At 31.3% G+C, this 23,508-nt stretch overlaps 2 protein-coding genes across 4 annotated transcripts; one reads left to right on the top strand and one right to left on the bottom strand.

The window, feature by feature from the left end:
- Positions 1 to 2,940: 2,940 nt before the first annotated feature.
- Positions 2,941 to 17,284, bottom strand: LOC139524616 (etoposide-induced protein 2.4 homolog). 3 transcript variants are annotated; one of them, XM_071319561.1, is made up of 10 exons: positions 17,203 to 17,284; positions 15,421 to 15,644; positions 12,466 to 12,526; positions 11,684 to 11,750; positions 10,857 to 10,981; positions 8,791 to 8,907; positions 7,809 to 7,920; positions 5,758 to 5,869; positions 4,105 to 4,179; positions 2,941 to 3,669 (listed from the first exon to the last, which is right to left on the bottom strand). In XM_071319561.1, the coding sequence occupies exons 2-10, from the start codon at positions 15,618 to 15,620 to the stop codon at positions 3,495 to 3,497; spliced, it is 1,044 nt and encodes a 347-aa protein (XP_071175662.1). In that variant the 5' UTR covers positions 15,621 to 15,644; positions 17,203 to 17,284; the 3' UTR covers positions 2,941 to 3,494. The 3 variants fall into 3 exon arrangements, with proteins under 3 accessions (XP_071175662.1, XP_071175664.1, XP_071175663.1); XM_071319563.1 differs by having other exon boundaries at positions 15,421 to 15,983; positions 17,217 to 17,256; XM_071319562.1 differs by having other exon boundaries at positions 17,188 to 17,209.
- A 91-nt stretch (positions 17,285 to 17,375) lies between these two features.
- Positions 17,376 to 22,908, top strand: LOC139524617 (small ribosomal subunit protein eS25-like). The gene is made up of 4 exons (XM_071319564.1): positions 17,376 to 17,488; positions 19,539 to 19,631; positions 21,438 to 21,621; positions 22,697 to 22,908. Exons 1-4 carry the CDS (start codon positions 17,486 to 17,488, stop codon positions 22,888 to 22,890), a joined length of 474 nt encoding a protein of 157 aa, XP_071175665.1. The 5' UTR covers positions 17,376 to 17,485; the 3' UTR covers positions 22,891 to 22,908.
- Positions 22,909 to 23,508: the final 600 nt, after the last annotated feature.

The following is a 23,508-nucleotide window of genomic DNA, read 5'->3' as shown; positions in this document are numbered from 1 at the left end:
TATGGCGAATGCAATATGTATAATCTCCTACTTTCAGATTGCTTTAATCAATCTTTTCTGTTAACTATGACCTTGACCTTAAAGTATCTTATAGTGAACAAATGGCATAGTTTTTTCTTTTTCTGTGCATAAAAAGGTTTCTTCATAATGTTATATGTTACCACAAATCCAAGTAAGGTTGCAGTCCTATATGCAGTATCTTATTTCAAATCCTCAAGCCATTGTACTCTACAAATTTGGTCTAATTTCAGTAACTGATCTGGACCCTACAGTGAACTCTAAATTATTTTAAGATCTTTGTGTCAGGTAATGTGACCATATATCAAACTAAGACTCCATGAAGGGGTGGAAATTATTCTTCTATTTTTTTGTAAATATGACCTTGACCTGAGATGTAAGGACACAGCAAATTAGCACCTGTCAATCTTTATATGTGACCTTATACCCAAGTATCATTATAATCCTATATAATGAATTTGATTTAGCATCCCAAAACATTATTTTTTCTGAATAAATCAAATAAATAAATAAATGTCAGAGAAAAAAATAAGGATGCTGCTTTTGCAAAAATATTGAAAAAAGTGAAAAAGCTACTTTTTGGGCATATCAGCTGAAAATTGACCTTTTTTACAAAATTTCTATCAAATAAAAGTGGAAATCATTTCTTCTCATATAGTTTGACAAATTAATACCAATAGATCATTCAGAGAATTTGTCAAAGTATAAATTCAAAATTTGCTGAAATGCACCTCTTAGGCTCAACCACAATTAATTCCTCTATCATTTCTTTATAACGTTTTGTCGCATTAAAAAAAATTAGCCTATTCTTTTTGTCTAATTTTTTCTGTGTGTGATGTACAGTACAAGTCCAAAAATATATGCAATTTTCAGAAAAATTGCATGTTTACATCATACAAATTTGGTCAATACACATCCACACCCCTATAGGCAAGTCAAAGGATGTTCCAAAGAGTGTAAATATTACCTTTTTGCACCTGGCCTAATCACTCTTTCCTGATCAAAATCAGTTAAAATAAAACATCCAAAAGTTTATTTCAGCTCTCTTCCATCATTTCCACCCCAGAAAAGCTAAGAAATGTATGAGAAAGGGAAAGAAAAAAAAATAAAGAAAAAATACACTATAATCAAAGGGAACTATATTCACTGTGGTCTTTGGCCTATGACTTATCGGGAAAGGATTCAGTTTTCGACTTATCTCACTTGAAAACGAGTTCATGGACCCCTCTGTTTTAAAATGCCATTTGGTTTGATTACGTAAGACGATTATGTGTGCCAATTTTCATGAAAACGTAAAAAGTGCAATTTTTTTAATTTGATAAATATGCAGCCAAAAAAAAGACATTTTGTACTTCATTCGTGAACATATGATAGATATGAGCTATTTGAAAAAGGTCATTTATATAAAACAGAGTTTACAAATAATTTATCCAATCAAAGAGCAGAATGCTCTGATGGATATGATTGCCGTTGCTTTCATTGACACATGTATAGCAGTTCTGCCAACTTTGCATGAAGCAAATGTGTGAGATTTGGCCAAAGATCAAAGAGAAAAAAACCAATAGATCAAAGGATAATGCCGCAAAAAAGCATGAATATGCGCGAGTCTCATGCATTTTTGGCAGCCCTGGTATACAATGTAGCTGGATAGTATTATTTTCAAAACTAAATCATGCACATGTAAAATGTAATTTTTGTAATCTGAATAGTTACTCAACTTTAAAAATAGCCAATCCCGGATACAAGTGTATGAGCAATGTACTTATTGTGTTTTATTTGTGTACTATCAATTCCAAGTTTACTTTCCACAGCAGTCACTGAGAGTCAGAGATGGTATTTCACTTCGTATCCGTGTTGTTAGAAACACGCATATAAGTCAAGGGAAATATCAAACATGAAGATTATGAGAAGAACATTACAGGAAAGTTGTTTAAGTTCAATCCTTTTGTTTGTTTTTACATTTTAAAGCAAGACAATCATAAGAATCTGAGATGTTTAGAATAAAACGGTTGACGTGAGGACATGGCCCTGAGTCAATGGTATATGTCTACAGATTTCTTGAAAGCAATCATATCCAAAAAACACTGGTGTTTATCTTTTTAAACAAAAAAGTTTATCTGTCGAAAGGAAAAATATGTCCACAAATCCGAGCAAATCTATAAAATTTGGACTTCATTTTTTCCAAAAAGTAGCACATGAAGGTATATTTTTTATTACATACTTGATTTAATCAGGCAAAAAATAGCTTACCGGTATACACAAATTGTCAGCAAAATTTCAATATGGGATCAAAATTGTATTGTATGCCTTTAAGACGTTTAAAAGTGCTCCATGAAAGGATGATGACAGAATAAGTAATTATGAGTCCGTAAAGGGAGATAATTCATATAAACTGCAATAATTATAGCTTAACACAGCTGTTGTGATAACCTTGGAATTCAACAGTGCAAGATCCTCCTGGCTAGTCCATGTCGTAAATACCACCCACATGGTTGACAGCCTTAGAACTTAGACGACAGCCAGTGTTGGACATAAGTTGGTATAAAAACCTTCTTTTATCTCAAAAAATGTATTGTTTACAATAACAATGAATGAGATGATTAAAGTTTAACATATTGTTTAAAATTATTTTATGCCAGCAACCCATGCCAAGAAGCTATGGAAAAATTCTTCCATAATCTTAATATTATTTTGGAAGATAATTTTTGTTTCAATATTTGGTTTATAATTTCATATAAAAAAAAGTTCTGGATTTGAAAAATTAATTCTTTTATGGCCTTGACCAAAAACAATTAATTCTTTTATGGCCTTGACCAAAAACAATTAATTCTTTTATGGCCTTGACCAAAAACAATTAATTTTTGGGCACAATTATGAAGAAAGACAAGTTCTCTTCCTCTGTTTTATGGCAGTAAGAATAAATGTAACACACATATTTATTCTGCAGACAAATAACAACCAGACATGTATTTCATTATTCAAACAACATTGTTTTTAAAACATTTACCAGCCTCTCTTCTATCACTAACACACATACACACATACACATATACATACATACAATAAATACATCAAATTTAGTGTAATATTAACAACTTCAATTTACATAAAATCTACTCAGATTTTTACACATTGACATTTTTATTCCGGCATTTGAAAAAAATATTTTTAACAGCTTTAGTTCAGTTTAGGTCATTAAATCCATATTAAAACAATAAACACAGAATGTGGTATTTGTTTTTTCAATGTACTATTTTCTCAAATAAGATAAGTAATCATATACAAACAAACCAAACAGACTGAGTTCCAAAATTAGATGCAAAGAGAAAACAAACCAGGCTATACATTCAAAAACCTTATTCTATTATATAAACTGTTTTTGATCAACATATATTTGGAGATCAATTATTGCTGGATTGGATTATGACAGTAAAAATAAGCATAAAAATAAATAAAGTTCTATAGTTTGGGTATGGTTATCTGTGACTTTCTTGTAGTCTGATGTGTCTCCTAGGAGATGACCTTGACTCACTTGATTGTTGTGATGTTGACTCTTTTGGCTTACTGGCAGTGGATGGCTTTTTGAACAAGGAACTGTATAGACTATTGGATATACTAACTACTGGTGAAAACAACTTTAATGGGAAATTACTGAAAAAGAAACAAATCATTTTATACGTATCTGATTATATGTACGGTATCTCTTATTTTTTATTTTTATGGAAATTTAAGCTAAAAACAAGATGGAAACATCATTTTTCAATCTTTCAAGAACCATAACTCCTGAACATTGAAAGTGAAAATCATCAATATTACACTTGACCTCCATTTTGTCATCAATAACAATATATCAAAATTTGAAAAGGTTTGGTTGAAGGGTTCATGAGTAAAAGCAGGGACATTATTTGACAGCCACCCACCCGGCCTTACATCCCCAAAACAAAAACCTATTTTTCAATAGGAAATTCTGTTAATAAAAGTGAACTGAAATACTTCAAAAGACCAAAAATAACTATTTTCTGTACAGGTATTTTCATGGTGTTTGTGTCATCATTTTTATAAAACATGGACGTTAATGTTACTTACAAATTCTGTTGTGGTTCCTCTGCTTCATTGGCACTTACAATAAATAATGGAAACAGGATAGAGAAAAGACATCCACTGAAAGATAAAATAAAAAGATTGATTGATTGTTGGTTTCTTAACACCTAGAATAAGATGATGTTTTTTAATGACCAATGAGACAACTATCCATCAGAGACCAAATGACTAAGAACATAGAAACAATGAGCTAACTTAAACCCATACAGCAGAACATCTATTACTAATAAATATCAATGGAGGACTGCTGAACCAAGGCCTCTAAAGTTGTGAAGGCAGAGCTTCCTTAAGTGGATACAGATGGTATGCATGGTTGTCAAAGAAAAAATCTAAATGCCACTAGATTGACAACAACACTTAAGTTATCTGCAAATTTATTAAGACCTGCGAAAAATGTTGACTTAATAAATTTGAAGATAACTTAAGTGTTATTGTCAAACTAATGGCATTTAGATTAATTAATATCAAATATCATCAAAATATGAATCAAATACATTTTTGTAAAATAATTAGATCTTGAACAATGAGAAATAAGCATGACTGAAAAACTGGCTTGACTTTGCCATATATTTGTGTGTGCATGTCCAAATATTTAAAAGGCCATAAAAAGTAAAAAGTAGATATTTTTTTATTTGTACTGATTTGCATATGCACATAATCTGTATAAACTTAATAAAGTCAATTCAGAAATTATTGCAAGATTGTTATTATTCATGCCAATAATAAGACTAGCATGTATCGAAATAACTTAAACCTATATATGTAGGGGCAACTTTTTCATAAATCCCAATTATTAATCCACACATTTTTGTCCATTCTTAAAAAATTTGAATAATAAATACATGCAACATTTTTTAAATCTACAGTTTATGAAAACAACTCAGTCATTGCTTAAAAGTATAATCTTAATTCTTAGCAGTAAGATGGTTTATCAAATGTATGTACTTTTACCCAACTTCATTATTCTTTTAACATTAAAGAAAGCCAGTACAGAAGGGCAACCGAACAGTTTATAACTTGAAGCTCTGAAGACTTAAGATTGACCTTTTCATTTAAATTAATTATATGCCCCCAAACTTGTATTAAGCAGTCACTCTTGGGAAATATCAAAAGTCAAAAGAGGTGATCATTAAAATGAGGTTTCGTAAATATTCCAATGTCTACATTGACAGTGACTGGGATCGGGGCAACTTGTTCAATTGGTAGATGTATCTTACTTGGGAACAATGCATTAAAAAATGGCAGGTTCTGGCGCTATAACTTTGAAGAAAATTCGAAATATATATGTTTATATTGACGAACTTGTTTTTGCATTCAGATTTTTGGTAGTAAACAGCATTAAAATGACGATTGTTAAAAGTTGAAATGATTATTTCATTTGAAAATTAGTTAACTCTGGAATCAAGTTAAATTAAATGTTTGAGAGGATCTAAAGATGACTGTAAGTTGCAGGTGACCATGCTTGCCTCCATGCTGAATAGTAGTATGCTTGCCTCGAGTGGGTGAGGTCGTGGTTTCGATTTCTGAACAGGTCAAACACAAAACTTTAATGAAACAGATCATAGGAAGAACAAACAAAAGTATCAAGCGTCCATTTTGTTTGTAATGAATTTATCATCATGTATTCTAACAACATACCTGATAACAACAGAAGAGTGGAATGAGGTTACTAAAGCTAGAGGTAAACCAAATCCACAAAAATAGGGCCATCTATTTTCTATATACTGTAATCTTTTATGCACTTCCCAACCTAAAATTATCAAGAAAATTAATAACAATAAAGTTTTAAGACAAAATGAAACTGCAAAATTCTGCACATCTGCATTGCTGGCCTTCAACTATTGGCAACAAATTCTTTGACACATTACAATTTCCATTCTCAATTTTAATTAAGGAATGACTGTAATATTTTTCTATCTATGAAGAAATAACATAAAAAATTTGGTGAACACTGAATAATGCGCGTAGTGGGTTATTTAACAGAGTGCAACACATTTTTTATGTTATTTTCAGGCGCGGATCCAGAGGGGGGGTTCAATGCATTTGAATGGGGACATGTAATTGGAACCCCCCCTTTTTAAAATGGCTGGATCCGCCCCTGACTTTGAATAGATAGAAAAAATATTACAGTCATTTCTTATAATTTAATTCTAAATTCCATTTTAAACAGTAGAAAACCATAAAAAAAAAACCGAAAAAGACGTCACAGTCACATGACTAAATTATGTCTATGGGCTGATAACAAAATATCATCAGATAATCAGAAGATGTGTTACATCCAAAATCAAATTATTCTCACATAGTCATAATATCTAAATGTCAGTTAGTACTGTACATTTTGTGTAATAACAGTAGTCTTTACACTTCTGTTTTAATGCAATACAAATTTCTTAAATAATTATTCTGAACAATTTAACTTTCATTCTCCTGGTTTTTTAATGCAAAAAAACTGACATGTTTGATAACTTTTCTTTCTTTTTTCATTGAAAATAAATATTTATAGATAGACAATTGGTTACAAGATGCAGGATTTGCATTCTAAAAGAATTGGGATTTTTTTTCTGCTTTAAAATTTTACATTTTCAGTAAGTTACAGAAATAAGTTACAAATTTAAAAAATAGTTATTCTGTACATTAAAGTCATAAGAAACCTCAAATTAAAAAAAATAATGCATTAATATTGCATAATTTTATGTTTTTTTTATAACTCAATGGATAGTTCTCATTATAAAACTTATATGTACATATACTTTTTTCTGAAGAAAATTCTTTAATTTGTTCACATTTAGAAGAAGTTTACTTTATTTTAATTGCTTCCACGACATATTTTCTGTATGCAAAGTGACCTCAGTGTAACCCATCTCGTAAAAATCCGGTGATCGCAATAGGCATGGATGTCATTAAAATAAACTATTATCTGATTGTACATGTTAAACACTTTCTCAATATCCATGCTTTGTTGTTGATTGTTGACAAACAGGTGACAATCGTTAAACTTCGGCTTCAAAACATGAACTTTACTTATCTGCCATATTTTCACAACAACACTGACCGATTAAAAAAATATTGACGATTATACTAAATTTATTCGAAAAAAAACGATAAGATTGTTCACAGAAGACTAAGTTAATGATGTTTGTATGCATTGGTTCACGGATTTGAATAACATTATTTTTCACCAGTCACTCGTTTCTTATGACTTTAATATTAAGAAAACAAACATTTTTTTATTTTTTACAAATTAGGTTATCTAGCCTTTAAAGTATGATTTATTGTTATTATTTTGTTTCCTTGTCTTTATAGATTTAATTGTAGTTAAAAGTATATCGTGGTTATCATATTTCAATTATTCTAGTTATTTTTTTAAATTACAGAATCACTAGAATAAAACATGATTAATCATTAATCATTGTAGATTGTTACTGCCTTAAAATAAAACATACAGTTATCTCCATTCTAATAAGACTGACAGAAAGCAACGTCAAATCATACAATTTGTCAAACGTTGTCTGCCCTTGCACAAATATTTTCATAGCATCAATTGTGAATTGATGCCAAGAAAATAGGTAATCCAATCAAAATGAACATTACAAACAATGTTGCAAAGAGTTGCATTAGAATATGTAATAAATATTTGGTTTTCCATTTGAATCTGTATTTGTTTAATTTTACATCTGAAATAAACTTACCCATATTGAACCATTTATATTCAAAACTGTACAGTGAATGTAACAAGCACATGTGTATTAAACCAACAACTGTCCCAACCATAGGAATAGGTAAAAAAATGGCAGCTGTACTCTGGAAATAAACAAAATGGTTATATGGTTGCTACATCTCCCATGTAGCTGTAAAATTGAAGAATTAAATTGTGTGCCCATTGTAGTACATTAGGCAGAATATTGCAAAAGTCCTATAACTCTCATAAATATGGTCAAATCTAAACGATGGTGGTCAACTATACATGATATTTTTACTTGTTGTTTTATTGGTTTGACGGTACTAAGTGCTAAAGTTTATCATTTACCATCACTTTGTTGTATTATCCTACAAATTCAAGAGAATCTACAATGATGTACTCTTTTGGACTTTTATTGTAAACTCAGAAATTAGGTTTTTATTATCGCAATTAAAATGAGACATGGTTATAATTGCAATAATTTAAACTCGCATTTTCATATGAATTGATTTGTTTTGATTTTTGGTGTTTTAACGCCACTTTTGGGCTATTTCTTGGTGGCTAGTTTTGTTAGTGGAGGAAGCCGGAATGCCCAGAGAAAACCAAGACCTTGGATTGGAAAACCAGTTAAGATTGGAATCGAGTGCAACCGCAGCAGCAGGATTCAAACTCAAAACCTCAGTGTTGACCAGCTAATCAATAAAGTAGTAAAAACTTAAAACACTTGGCCATTGAGGCTCCTTCATATGAATTAAACAGGATTTTTATTAATATCACAAAAAATGAAAATAGCATTTTAGTCTTAAATTACAAAATTGCAATACCGGTAATAAATACATGCAATAATTTGTGAATTTACAGTACTTCTTTACTCTTCTGAACTTCAATTCTGTTTATTCCTTGTCTTTTGTTTACATGCTTTTATGTGTGACAATACTTTGTTCAGACTTTAAAAGTGGATTGAAATGATGAGTAGAAAACTTTATGTGTACCTGTATAAGGAAGAGTGCCTGTATCAGTAGACTGAAAGACATGTCTGCTATAAGTGTACTTATATATAACAACTGGGGTTTCCCCCTGGATTTAACATACGCTGCATCAGCAATGTCCTAAAATGAAAAAGCAATAGTATGGCATATAAGGCCAATTAAAATTAATTGGTAGATTTTCATCCCCGCCCGCCCCTCTGAAATCGTCCCGCCCAGATTTTTGTTATTTTGAAAAATTTTCGATTTCCGGATTTGTTCATCTCTGTTTCCGGTAACCGTCAAAAATTGTGTTTCCTTCCAAACTTCCTGTTTCAAATTTTGAAATAAAAATTAAAAAATAAAATCCTCCCACCCGCCCCATTTTTTTCAAAAATTTGGATGAAAATCTACTAATTAATTTTAGTTGGCCTAACCATAAACTTTTAATGGAAAATTCAGTAAATATATGAATTCACAGGTTTTAACTTGTTCCTACCTACTGTTGAAAAAAAAAAAAAAAAAGGTACTGTAATTCATTAAGTCTTAACCCTGATTGACATACTTTATTAAGGTGTCAGACCACAAATTACTCCCTCCAATTTAGAACCTATGTAAAAGTATCCCTATTCTTGACACAAAATAGTGCTTTTGATGTCATTGTTTACTTAAACTAACCAACAAATTTGCAGAAATGAACCTTTTGGTGAAAGTGAAATATATTTAAACCTTTTTGAGCCAAAATTCACTTGTCTATGAGTTTGCATTAAAAATTCAGGATTTATGCGCTCTATATCATACTAATTAAAGATCTTCAGAAAACCAGGGGTTATTTTTGGAGTACCTCTGTTCAAAGGTCAGTTTTTTTCTTAGAAGATTTTAAAGGTGTGTTGAAATTTGTCATGTAGAAACCTGATACATGTACAATTCAGGATATACCAGGTTTCTATGAAGTTAAACTTAAGGTAAAATATTTAGAGAGTTGTGAAAATTGCAAAATTTGTTTGAACAGATAGGGAATTTTAATTGGTGGTCTGACACCCTAACTATATACCAGTACATTCTGTATATTGAAATATATGTTTCTACATACTCCTTATTTGTATCAGTAACTTAAGGCAGTACAGGATATCTTAAGTTGCAAATTAATCTAAGTACTATTTCTATTAAAACAAGATATGTAAATTTCCTAAAGAACGTTGCTGAGGTTTGAGAATTAGGAATAAAAGATACTAGAAATTTAATCTTATTGGCTGTTTTCACATTTAAACCAACTGCACAGGCTTGAAAAATTTCAATCTGGCCTGTAAGAATTTCTATTACAAGACAATACTGTAGAAACATTTATTTTTTAGGTTAATATTTTGTAGTTTCAGCTCTAGATAAGATTTCATGGGGATTTAATTTTGTGGTTTCCAGTAAATGGAAGTCATATATTATACGTAGGTTAAATTTTTGTGGGGTTTTAATTTCGTGGATGTTTTCTTTCCACCAAAAATTCAAAATTAAATCCTGCACGAAAATTTCTGCTTTTACAGATATTCAAATCTATCACTTTTTCTAAGTGAGTGATTGGTTGTAGCTTCAAAAGTTTATAGTGAAGACTGCATTAGATAATATTTGTGAGCTGAGAAAATTTACAAAATATTACCTTTTTTAAACTTATATGTTTTTATAGGTTATACAAGGCTCTTTATAAATACAAATGGGAGTCTCTTGAAATGTAGCCGAGAATGAGTTTGAAAGTTTGTTCATATCTGTTTATCGCTATTTTCAATGACGTAGGCTCGAGCATCACTGAAGAGACATGTTTTGTCGAAATGCGCATCTGGTGCAACAAAGTTAGTACCGTTGATTTTATCTCATGACAATATAATCCATAATCATTCGATTAGAGTGATTTGAAAATGTCTAATCGAAAAAATATCAAAGGGAAATTTAAGAAAATAGAGATAATAACGGTTTTATTTTTGTATTATTTGATAAATCTGTTAAATAAGATTTAATCAGTTTAGCAAAAATAAATGAAACTTACATGTATGATTGATTGAATTCTTTCTTGAACAAAACACTTATACATGTAAATAGATTACCTGAAACCAGAAACAGTTGACTATTTTGCTAAGTACAAACAAAGGTAAAATCCAGAGAGCACTAAATGTCCATGACAATACAGGTCCTATATAAGACCATACACTAACTTCTGTACCAGAGCTACCTGTCAATAATTAAAATAAAATTATTATTAATCAGTTAGAATAAGCAATCATCTGTCTACTCAACAGTCAATGCAGAAGTTAAGGTAAGTTAGGGTATCATTCTTTCAAAATTGTTTCACATGTTGAATGCCAAAAAGAACGACAATTTTCAAATTCAAGGAACAGGGGAGCCTGAATCCATCCATTCATATGCATCACTGTCTGCATGTACTTCAAATATTAAACTTGTGTTATAAAAAAAAATATAGTTAATAAATGCAATAGTGGACTTAGCACTTACATGCATCACAATTCATGAAGTTCTACGAAAAGCAGCATATTCAATTTTGCAAACATCATCTCTTACAATAGTATGAAAAAATGTATGAGTTCTTACATGATCAGATGAAAATAACCTTCCTTGAGCTTGGAGTCAAAGGAAGGATATTGAATAGGTGAAGTCTAAATATCTAAGTAGATTTATACCATGATATTATACCATACAGATTCCATTTTTCAATAATCATCAAGGGGAGATAATCAGCAAAAATACATGTAAAAGAGACATTACTGATCATGCTGTACTTTAATGGGGAATATTAGGTGGTACACACTAAGTTTAAAAAAAGACTCCTAGTTATGAATTACATCAATTGGGAATAAGTGAAGCATGTTAACTTTAAATGGATATACCTGATGGTCATGATTAACTTCATACTCACTAAAGATAAGTTCTGTGAACCACTGTAATACTGGTATCAGTACGTAATTAAAAAGTAATATACTAGCCTGGAAAAAAAAATTATATTGTACATAGACTGATAGTGTTAGATGTTACTGATAAAAACTCAGTGATGTAACCAGGTTTTTTTACTTTTTACAGTATAAAATATCTTTTATTTGATATTTTTATCTTTCAGAATTTCTAGATATCAAAAGTAGTATTTCTATGGAATACCATGTCCAAAACTCATTTCCAGATTTAAAAATTCCTATCTTTTTTCAGAAATACTAAGTTTTAAATTCTGAAAGCTACTTTTATTTTTAAACAATTGGTCTAATCATCATATAAACAATAATATTTCCATTCATGACTTTAACAATATATTTGAGCTCTATCTAATTGCAAATACTTTGGAAAATTCAATTTATCAAAGTTTTTTGTTTGATTTGTTAGTTTTCATTTTCTCATTTCAGACCCTACAAAATGAAAAGATGGAAATTAAAACAATTCTTTTTTTATTCACTCATAGTACTTATCGGTATTTTAAAAGTATCAAGTTATCTAAATTATTTATGATGTAATACGGATCATAATAATTAACCCATGCATTGTCTACCATGTAGTTTATAGGGATAATAAAGAAACTGAAGAAAACTAGTGGGTAAAAAAAATAAACATGATTGGTTGTCCAATAAGAGTACTTTTGTTTACTGTATACTTGAAATACAAGTTTTAAAACACATTCTTAAAATATTTCTTATATTCTGTTTGTCAACTTACTAAAAAGATTCCTCCATTCCAACCACAACACAGGAATAATCTCTGTAATACTCTTGGATTCCTATAATAAATCAAGATGACAATTATATAAATTTACATTTACAGGTTAGAAAAAGATCAGAAACATTACAGGGAATAATAACTTTGTTTTCAATACTTAATGAATGTTTTGAATTTCAAAATAACATGTATCCTCCTGTATTTACATGTATGTAAATTTGTGACAGAAAACAGGCCAAGGCCACCAATGAGTCCTTACGGCAGCAAGAAAATCCCAAACCCAAGGCAGGCTTCAGCTGGCCTTTAAACAATAAAGTCTACAAATTCAGGAAAATGACTAGAGGTTCCTGACTTGGGACAGATACAAAAATATGGTAGGATTTTACATGTTTTGAGAGATCCCAACCCTCTCTTATATCTCTAGACAACTTGGAATAAACAAACACACAGAAAAATGCAGTAAAACTCAAGTTTAAAGGAAGTCTGAGTCTGATGCATGTTAGAATAGTTTATAAAAGAAACTTTTGCAAAATGACAATAATCAACATAAATTAACAAAGAACTACTAGCATTTACTGACATGCCAGCTCCGGATCCAGACCTTAATTAAACTGATTGAAAGTTTATATCTTCATCATAAAAAAATCAAGTACAATCCCTCAAGATAAGGGTTTATTATCATACCATCATTAAATATATGAGAGGAACATAACCTGTATCATGCATGTGCCATCATCTGGTTTTGGAACTAATGTGTTTATTTCCAATGCAAAGACCCTTTGAGTGAATCAATATTTATTCCAAAAATGCAATCTTTGAATGACTTGACTTGATAACAGTATCTTAACTATATCCCTTGTGAATAACTTAGAATAGGTCTGTTTATTGGTTTGGTTAGCTTTTGGGATGAATGACAACATTTTCATGCTTTGTATAGACTATCACTATAAATGATTGGATGTGAAGAACTTAAAAGTATAAGATGTCTGCAGGTTGATTTATATTTAGGTATTGTGTCCTTGGACAGATGATAGAATTTAGAAACAGTTTTGACAAGTTTATGATATCAAATACCTTGGTGTATTAACTTTTCAGTAATACAGAGATTTCTTTCGTTTAATCAAATACTTTGTTTCATACAAGAGGGATTTGAACGACTTGAAATATATGAACACCATATATTTGTGCCAAGGTATTAACCTCACCTTCTAAAAACATTAATTAATGTGAAAAATGACATCTTTAATATGAGTTTTAGATAAATATGCCTTAGGCCACACCAATTTAATTTCTTGTTCTACGGATTTTTGGACTCCAAAATTTGGGGCGAGCGAGCGATTTGAAAATTTTAATAAAAAAATATTTAATTTGCAAATTTTTTAGGCAAAGCTTGAAAAGTAAAAGCGAGCGATTATATTTTTTTTTTGTAAACATAAAATAGTAGGTTTTGACAATAATAAAACTTGATTTATAACTTGTACTTTGACATTTCTTTAATTTCTGAAGTATTTTTTCCCTGTTCACCAAGAAATAATTAAATCTGGTCTATGTATGTGTGACTGACAATGAGACAATTCTCCATCCAAGTCATAATCAGTTTGGGGGCAACCCCTTAATGTTATAAATATCCCTTTTACATGTTTTATGAGGGATCAATATAAGTTATAATATATTTGTTTGTACAAAAGGGCTCATATTTTCTCAAAGAATTATATATCTATCTAGTATTGAATGGTCAAAACATGTCCAAGAATTTTGTAATATTCCTGGACTTTAACCATGTTAAATTAACACATTTACTTTAACAGTTTAATATTATTCAAAATAAGTGGACCCCTCTTTTAGAAAAAGTTGTTTAAACTATGCTGTAACTCTCCTCTTTTGGGTACAAAATTCTAAGTTTTCAAAGGTTTTGTATAAAGAACTATACAAATCCTTGGTATTTCTATTTTCTTTTCTACATCAGTAAAATGACCCCTTGTCTGCGGGAGGGTTGTTCTCAACCTGACAATAACAAACACAGGTCAAATACGGCCTTTTACACAGGGCTTTGATACAGACCAAACAGCAAGCTATAAAGGATCCCAAAATTATTAGCGTACACAATTCGAACAGGAAAACCAACGATCTAATTTATATATCCAAACGGGAAAATACCAAATGAACAACATCAACAAACGATAACTGCTGAACGACAGGCCCCTGGATCAATCAGGACAGGTGCATAAACATGCAGCGGCTATAGATAGTTATGTTTTGCCAGCATATAATATAATTGCAGTTGAAGGCAAATCCTTCAGAAGTTCTTTGTACTTTATTCTAACAACGAACATTTTTTGATAGGGAATATAAGTAAGGGGGAAAGAAACCAATGTTGATATCTTTTTATAATATTTACAAAAAAACGGTGCGGGAAATAGACATGATTACATTTCCGGATGCGGGAAGCGGGAATATAAAAAAAAAAAAAAAAAATCTGTTTTGAAAAAAATAGGTGCGGGCGGGTCCGTTGAACAAGGAATCAAATTGGTGTGGCCTTAAGTAAAAAAAAAACATATAGAAGTATGACATGGCCACACTCTGTTATCTTGCATATTATAAGAGCTTACACCTTAAGCACAGGGAGGCACTCTACTGAATACACACGTCATATAGGACAAACGCTGTAATAATGTATTAGAAAATATATATGTGAATAGGGAATGTGTCAAAGAGACATCATTACAATCCAAGGCCACCAATGGGTCTTATATACTAATTGAAGCATGTTAGAAAAAAAAACCAGTTATTCAAATGAAGTATAATCAACGCATTAATTAACATAAATAATCTGAATGTGAGGAAATTAGATATGTCTGTGAATGCTCCACCCCAATTGAACCTGCGACTGTATGGTGTTACAGCACAACTAAAGCATATAAGAACAACCAGTAAAAATCATTTGGAAATCCTTACTTCTGCTGTTTTTGACTGGATGATTTGTCTTTTCTCTTTTCGGCCCTCCTCCTTGCTAGTGTTGTCATAGGCTCTGATGATCTATCACTTTCTTCTTCTTCATCTTGATTATCTAGTTTAAATATCTTTACAGTACCTAAAATACTGTCTCTAAAGCCATGAATGATTCCATACAGAATATCTTTCAAAAGGTCTGTCATCGTCTGTAGGGTTATTTACATTTTCTGCAATCATATTTAATCAATATTTATGAAATTGGTAAGATTTTTATTATTTTAAATCAAATACAGATGTGTTCAGTTTCTGTGTGAAGAACAGATTCAAAATAGAACAGATTCTTTATCTTTGTTCAACTTATAAAGACTATTTCTAATTATCTGTGTTGATGAATTGAATATTGACAATAGCATGCAATCATACAACTCTGGAACATAAAACATAAAATAAAGCTGGTGTTTTCTTCTTTATACTGTTATATTGAGCAGAAACAATCCATTTATCTTGTATGTGTCTTGCTTATTCCACCCCTTCAACTCCCCTTTTCAGCAAATACATGTACAGATCTAGACAAAAGACAATTGTAAATTATTGCAAAATTAATAAGAAAAAATAAATGACAGTGGATTCCATATGAAAATAAACCGCTGCACCAAGAGCATATGATACACTTTTATACTGAAATTGTTGCAAGAACAAATGAAATATTTAGAAGGCATTCAATCAATGATGAAAAAAAAATAATTGATATGTGTTATGTGATATCTTTAAAGTATTCTGTGGTGAGTAAATTATTCGAAAAACTTACACATAACATTCAATAGTATTTGTTTTCTTAATGAATGAATATGTAGCAAACTTTCAATAAGCTGAAAAGACCTCAGCTGAATAACTAGAATGTTACAAGCCTATGAAAACTTTGAAAAAAAGTATCAAATTCTCAACATGCTCAAGGCAACTTACTACGTTGTAACATGTATATATATTAAATAACTCAATTTCAAAGGATAAAAAAAAGTTCTTTGGGAAAACTTGTTACATTTCTATAAATTTGAACCATTTATTAAAATTTAAAGTAAAAAAAAATCAGTTTAGGGATAGGGTAGTTCCAGGATACGTTTTTTAAATGAATCTGTCATGTGACTTCCATCCCCATGTGACAAAAATGTATGCATAATTGCATCGTCAATTTCAACACATGTTGAGCAAATGGGTGAAATAGTTTGATTTTATACTGCACAAACTATTTGGGAAATTTAACAAGATGGTCACCCTCCCTCAGTTGTACGGCAAACAAGATAACGTACTTACAGAACATACATTATTTCTATACTACCCTACAAAAGGACGATTATGAAAGTGCTGGAAACTTTAAATACAGCAGGGATACATGTGAGCCAAATTGACGATGTTTTCATGTGAAAGACATGATTCCTGAAATGACGTATTGTTACTCATTCGTTTGGTTGTCCCTAGTCCAATTAATTATGACGTCTTGAAAGACTATTTTATTTTATCTGGAACGTGATAGGAAGGAATCCAAGATTTTTATTTTAAAAGTTTGTCAATTGGTTAGTATAATAGTCCCAGGTTGTCCCCAGTCTGATAAAGAGAACACTTTTTTTATTCCAAATATTATATATAAGGATCAAAAACGTGATCCAGAAGTGACTTAGTCATGTGTCCAAGATGTACTTTAAAGAAATTTTGAAAACATTTTTCTCATTAGAACGAAAAGAAAGTGATTTTGGGCAATATAAAAAGATGTACATGTGAACTTCATACTTTCTTTTCGATGCCTTTGTGATGATAGTTTTGCGCATCTGGTTTGCGCTGATCGCTAACGTATCTGAAAAAGGATGAAAACAACGAATACTTGATCTTTGTCTGTACCTTGTCATGAATAAATCGATCAGAAAAAAATATATTTTCAAATGTCTTTTAATTGTGGAGTACAAGAATTTATTAAATTAAAAATTAATATTTATTTGCATGGTTGTAAGCTTTATTGCCGTTGCATTGTGGGAAAAAGAAATTATTGGCCTCTTTTCCGAAACTCTCAACAAGCATGGTACTCAATCCACGTTTTTTCTTAAAATCTTAATTTAAGTTTGATAAAAAGATTATAGTAATAAGCAGTTTGTTAATAAATTCAATTGCATATATAAGAATTAGAAAATTTATGTAAATCTTTAGTTGAACTGCTTTTAAATGTATTTTACCGGATTGTAAGTGAAAAAGGGGGAGGGTGATATTGAGGAAGCGTGACCACACGACATACCAAATATACTACACTCTTATTAAAAACTAATTGTAACAGCATGAAATATAAGTTCAAACAGAAAATTATTTGGTACAAACAATGATCTATCCTACAAAAAGAGTTGTAGATCACGTTATACACGTGCTCTAATAGTAAATTGGTATTTGGTTTTATATAGTCCGTTGTTGTCAATCAATAGTCTGAACTATATGTTTAAATCATTTAAAGGAATTGTTATCAATAGATGCATGCATGTATGCATTGACCTTATCCAAAGACCTCTAAATTTACAGTACCTCAGCAACTGCTGAAGTACGAGGAACAAACCAGATGTTTGATAGCAGTCTGCATTGTTAGCCACTACTAGTCCAATGCCCAAGACCAGTAAATTTTATTCAGACTATAAAGTTTGGACAAAACTTTGTTTAGACACATAACCTGAAGGAAAAAATTTCTTGGGGGGGGGGGGGGGACATGCCCCAAACCCCCCTAGCTAGTTCGGGCCGCGTTGCGGCCCTCACCTGTGTTACAGGTGGACTACCTGGACTTCCCAAATTTCTTTCTAGGTAGTCCTGTGGACTACATCACCTCTAATGTTAGTGTCAAACCCTGGGAACCAGCATCTATTTTCGTTTCCTGATTTTGTCCCATGTGCAAATTTTTATTTGGTTTCATCCTTATGACTGTCCTAGGAGCTGAAACACATGATTTTGTTGAAATTTCTAATGTGGTGTTAATTTTGGTTCAATTGTATGGTTCAGGGTTTTAACTTTCGATTTTCGATTTTCTCACTGCGTTGATGACTCATTGGTGCTTCTTTGACAATTTCCATGTTTTCGTTCTTTATTCTATTGTTTTCAGTCTACATTTATTATTTAAAAAAGTTCATTAAGGTTCATCATAAGGAATTGAAAAATATGGCCGTGTTTACACCTCCAAAATTACTATGAGTACAGACAAACTGGTACATCCAGGAAAGTTTTAAGGCATGGCAGGAACTAGATATATAAAAGTTATATGAAGTCTACGTTTCAGAAAATTAAAAACTTACCTGGATTTTGATGTTCATTTTTTTCCAGTCTGCAGAAGATAGCAAAATAAACAAACACCCGAGTTTCATTTGATACGGTCCACTCAGTTACACAGTTTAAACCTGTTAAATCAACTATTGTTTACAGGTGTCTATTGTCCATTTAAATTAATACTACTCACAACATTGATTATATGAGGGGAGCTTCTCAATCGTTTTCACTACTTAGTTAATTTTTGCACCTTCTGCAGGAACGAAAAAAAATGGATAGCAAAATCTAGAAAAGTTTATAATTTTCTGAAACAAAAAATGCATTAAAAATTTATATATCCAGTTCCTGCCATCCCTTAAAACTGTTGCAGGTGTATAGGTTAGTCTGTACTCAGAGTAAAATTTGGGGTGTAAATACGGCCATTTTAGCCAAAAGGTTATGATGAACCTTAAAATGTATATACGCTTACAAAATCTAAGGCATTTTTGATTTTCCAATCCTTCAGAACATCAGGGGTAGTAGAATAACATTTGTAAATTATTTTGGAAAAGCCTATAATTATTAATCCTTGAAAATAAGATTTGAATCTGAAACAATTACTAAGCAAGTATTTATAGCGAGTTGCAACTTCAAGTATATGAAAATAATGTATACAATTCTGTACCTCCTCTGCTGTATAAAGATATACATGTATGTCTAGGTCATTTGGATACAATGTACATTTTGCACTGTTATTTTCTTTTAAACAATGAACTTTAATTATATTGCTATATTATTCCAGTGAGATTTTTGGCAAAATGATACATTTGTAGCTGATAACATTTCATGTATTTTAGGGAGCTAAAAAACCAGACCCTAAAGGAGGGTCCAAAGGGGGCTCAAAACAGCCAGTTAAAAAGAAGGAAGGCGGAGGAAAGGCCAAGAAGAAGGTAAGAATAATGTGTTACCAATGAGGAATAATAAAGTATTTCTTGTTGAAGAGGGTAAAATGAATGGTCCTTAGTTGGCGAGTTTGTTTCTGATATAGGTTAACCATATAATACATAGATGAGGATTTTCAATTTAACAGTACTTTGTAAAAAGTTGGGGGGGGGGGGGGGGGGGGGGGGGGGAAGGGTGATAAAATTCTAGGAACACATTGGTTGCAAAAACAGCATATTTGAGTTTGCCTCCAGGAATATCTAATTATAGATGTAGTCAAAACTTATTGTAAATTCAAATAAAATACCATTAGGACTAGAACATGTACATTGCATCAACTACATTGTGTAGTTAGTAGTATGATTTAAGTGTATCCTAGGAATTTATTTCCTTTCCTTTAAAGATTTTTAAATGAAAATTGGAGATGTGTTAAAGAGAAAACTAATACTGAGTGTATAGCCTGTTGGAACATGTAGGCAAATTATATTATTGGGATAAAGGTTTTGTGAATGTTTTCAGAAATTTTTTGGATATTTAAAGATTATCTTTAGGTTAGTTTTATCTTTAGAGTACTAAATTTGGGTGGTGTCAACAGAATGTATTTTGTATCAATCACAAGTGTTCTCCCCTCAAATTTCATATAGCATTCTGATATATTAAGGGAAATATTAAGATACCATCTTGTCATTAGAAATTACAGAACCACATACAAAACACTGCAAGAAAATCATTTCAAATGCATGTATCATCACATCCAAAACACTAAGAAATTCATTTCAGATGCATGTTTGATCACATCCAAAACACTATAAGAAATTCATTTCAGATGCATGTTTGATCACATCCAAAACACTAAGAAATTCATTTTCAGATACATGCAGCATCACATCCAAAACACTATTAGAAAATCATTTCAGATGCATGTATCATCACACCCAAAACACTTAAGAAATTCATTTCAAATGCATGTTTGATCACATCCAAAACACTAAGAAATTCATTTCAGATGCATGCAGCATCACATCCAAAACACTATAAGAAAATAAATCATTTCAGATGCATGTTTGATCACATCCAAAACACTAAGAAATTCATTTTCAGATACATGCAGCATCACATCCAAAACACTATTAGAAAATCATTTCAGATGCATGTATCATCACATTCAAAACACTTTTTAAAAATTCATTTTCAGATGCATGCAGCATCACATTCAAAAAACCTGAAGAAAATCATTTCAGATGCATATAGCAACACATTCAAAACACCTGAAGAAAATCATCTCAGATGTGTATAGCAACACATTCAAAACACCTAAAGAAAATCATTTCAGAAATCATACATGTAGTATCACATCCAGAACACTAAGAAAACAATTTCAGTTTAAGCAGTTAAAATTACACAAATTTGGGAAAAAACTACCTATTGGATGTTATCCACAGATTTAAATTGTGCATACATTGCAGTCTTCATGATGAACTTTTAAATCTACAGGCCCAGGCCTCAATTATTGAAAATCTTTAGTTAGATATTCTGTTGGCCTGTAGATGTGATTTTTACAGACCTGAGAGCAATTTTACAAGCCTGGGCTGCCATTCAGCGTGAAGACTGACATTATACATTCACTAGGAACTAACTTTTACTTCAATTGTACATAGCAGTTAATATTCAAAAGTGATCAGTAAATTGATCTTTGTTTAATGAAGTTCACTATATCCCATTTAAGATTCAACTTGAGTTCCTTTTTGTGGATGTCTTTTTATATCTTTCTGTCTTTAGCAGAATCTAAAGTTGGTTTTCATTGTACTTTGCAGAAGTGGTCCAAAGGAAAGGTCAGGGACAAGTTGAACAATTTGGTTTTATTTGACAAGGTTACTCTTGAAAAATTTAGAAAAGAAGTACCTAGCTACAAATTGATCACACCATCAGTAGTGTCAGAAAGACTGAAAATCAGAGGTTCCCTAGCCAAGAAAGGATTGTTAGATTTACACAAGGAAGGTAAGATTGATCAATAGAGAAAAATAAATAAAATGCCTGAAAAAAATAGATCCAGTATGAATTTTAGGGACGTTACTTTAACTGTTCTTGAGTTATGCCCCATTAACACATGGTAAAGTTACTGAATTTGTTTCCGTTCTCTGAATTAGTTTACCTCAACCATGCCAGATGTTATGAAACTTATACACAATACTTATTACCACAAAACTCAGATCAAGTTCAAATTTGGGTAGTCACTTTTACTGTTCTTAGTTACATTGTGTCCCATTATAACTTTATATGTTATGCCAGCAAGGCCATCATCTGTGTCCAATGGACATGTTCCCCCTTTTATTGTTTTAAATAATTCAGATTTTAGTAAGCAAACACAATTTTGTAAAAGATGTAGATTAAACATTGACTTAATTCAAAAATAAACCAAAAAAATTGTAAGCTTTGTATTAAAGACGGTTTTATATCCATAGTCTTTAGCTGTTTAGAATGCAGTGTGTTTGCATCAATTCGGGAGGCAATTTGTACAAATTTATCCATCCAAGTGTCTTTAGTTAGCAGTAATTTTCTGATGCTTTTTAAAAAGGAGATGGGGAACAAATATGTATATAAACTTAAGACATTTTGTGACATGGATGTAAAGTACTGTACTAGTACAGAAAATGGTTAAACATTAATAAACATTCTTTCAATGTAAACAGCAACATCATAAGGGACGACATCAAAAATTCAATGTAGGATAAAAAAAACTTAATTCACAGAATTTTTTTCACTGACCCCCTTACCCCCAAGGTAGTTTTTGATGAAGTTGAAGTTACATCAACTTGAAACTTAGTACACATGTTCCCTATGATATGATCTTTCTAATTATAATTTTGACCCCATTTTCACGGTCCACTGAACATAGAAAATGATAGTGCGAGTGGGGCATCCGTGTACTATGGACACATTCTTGTTTATGGTATTTGCATGTTTCTTTTATAAAAAAAAAGGCTTTGAAGTTAAATACCATACATTTGTATATGTCTCGAAAAGGAAACTTGCAAGGAAAGAAGTATGAATTTGAGTTTCTATTCAATTTCAGGAAAAATCCGCATGGTTTCCAAGCACCACTCGCAATGGATCTTTACCAGATCCACCACTGCAGAAGAGGCTGAGGAAGCTGCATCAGCAGCTGCAGAAGCTAAAGAAGCTGACAAAGCAGAAAAAGCTGAGAAGGGTGGCAAAGGAAAGAAGAAGGCTGGCAAGGCAGACAAAGAAGAGAAAGCCGAAAAATAAAAACTTGATAGCTCCTAATTGTTTACTTTGTATAATAGCAGTGATCAGTGGTATTTTAGTGCCATGTAACTGCAGTCTACATCTGCATCTTTTCTAAATACTAGTCAATTATTAATATTCCAATATGAAAGCAGCTTGCACTGTTAGGCACTAGTCAAGCATCTTACTAGTGGCTACACTGTCAATTAAAGACCACTGTATCCAAGGCTAGGACAGAAAGAAATCGTCTACTGTATCTCATTTCGATTTACTGTAAACCAACTTATTTTTGATGATAGTTTATTTTGTGTTCAGCCCTTTCTAGTTCTCTTCACAGCAATTTGATAGGAACATTAATTGGTTTATATTCTGTTTTGTACCTAATATATTGGCCAATGGAAGTTCCGATGAAGAAATATTTATTTTGTAAACCTTAAAACGAGAAAAATGACTGGAAATTCTTTCCTGAAATTTAGTTGTAGGGATTAAGTAATTGTTGTATTGCAGTCAATTACCGCATTGGCTAATACAAAATAATAAATCAATAATGTTGTGTATACTTCAATGAAACAGTAACCCAACGGGACAAGTCACAAGCAAAGAGGGTCCTCATGCCCATCTAGTTGGAAGTTTTACACA

Source organism: Mytilus edulis, chromosome 5, assembly GCF_963676685.1.
Source record: "Mytilus edulis chromosome 5, xbMytEdul2.2, whole genome shotgun sequence".
Lineage (NCBI taxonomy): Eukaryota > Metazoa > Mollusca > Bivalvia > Mytilida > Mytilidae > Mytilus > Mytilus edulis.
The sequence above is the reverse complement of the archived record's forward strand: the minus strand, read 5'-3'. Positions and strand labels throughout refer to the sequence as shown.

Excerpts from the sequence above, each read along its gene's own strand:
- LOC139524616 (XM_071319561.1), bottom strand. The coding sequence starts at position 15,620 with ATGACAGACCTTTTGAAAGATATTCTGTATGGAATCATTCATGGCTTT. Across the intron at positions 5,870-7,808 it reads ATATAAATGGTTCAATATGG|GTTGGGAAGTGCATAAAAGA; the intron begins GTAAGTTTATTT and ends TGATAATTTTAG. Across the intron at positions 3,670-4,104 it reads GAGGAACCACAACAGAATTT|TAATTTCCCATTAAAGTTGT; the intron begins GTAAGTAACATT and ends TTTCTTTTTCAG.
- LOC139524617 (XM_071319564.1), top strand. Across the intron at positions 19,632-21,437 it reads GAGGAAAGGCCAAGAAGAAG|AAGTGGTCCAAAGGAAAGGT; the intron begins GTAAGAATAATG and ends TGTACTTTGCAG. Across the intron at positions 21,622-22,696 it reads GTTAGATTTACACAAGGAAG|GAAAAATCCGCATGGTTTCC; the intron begins GTAAGATTGATC and ends ATTCAATTTCAG.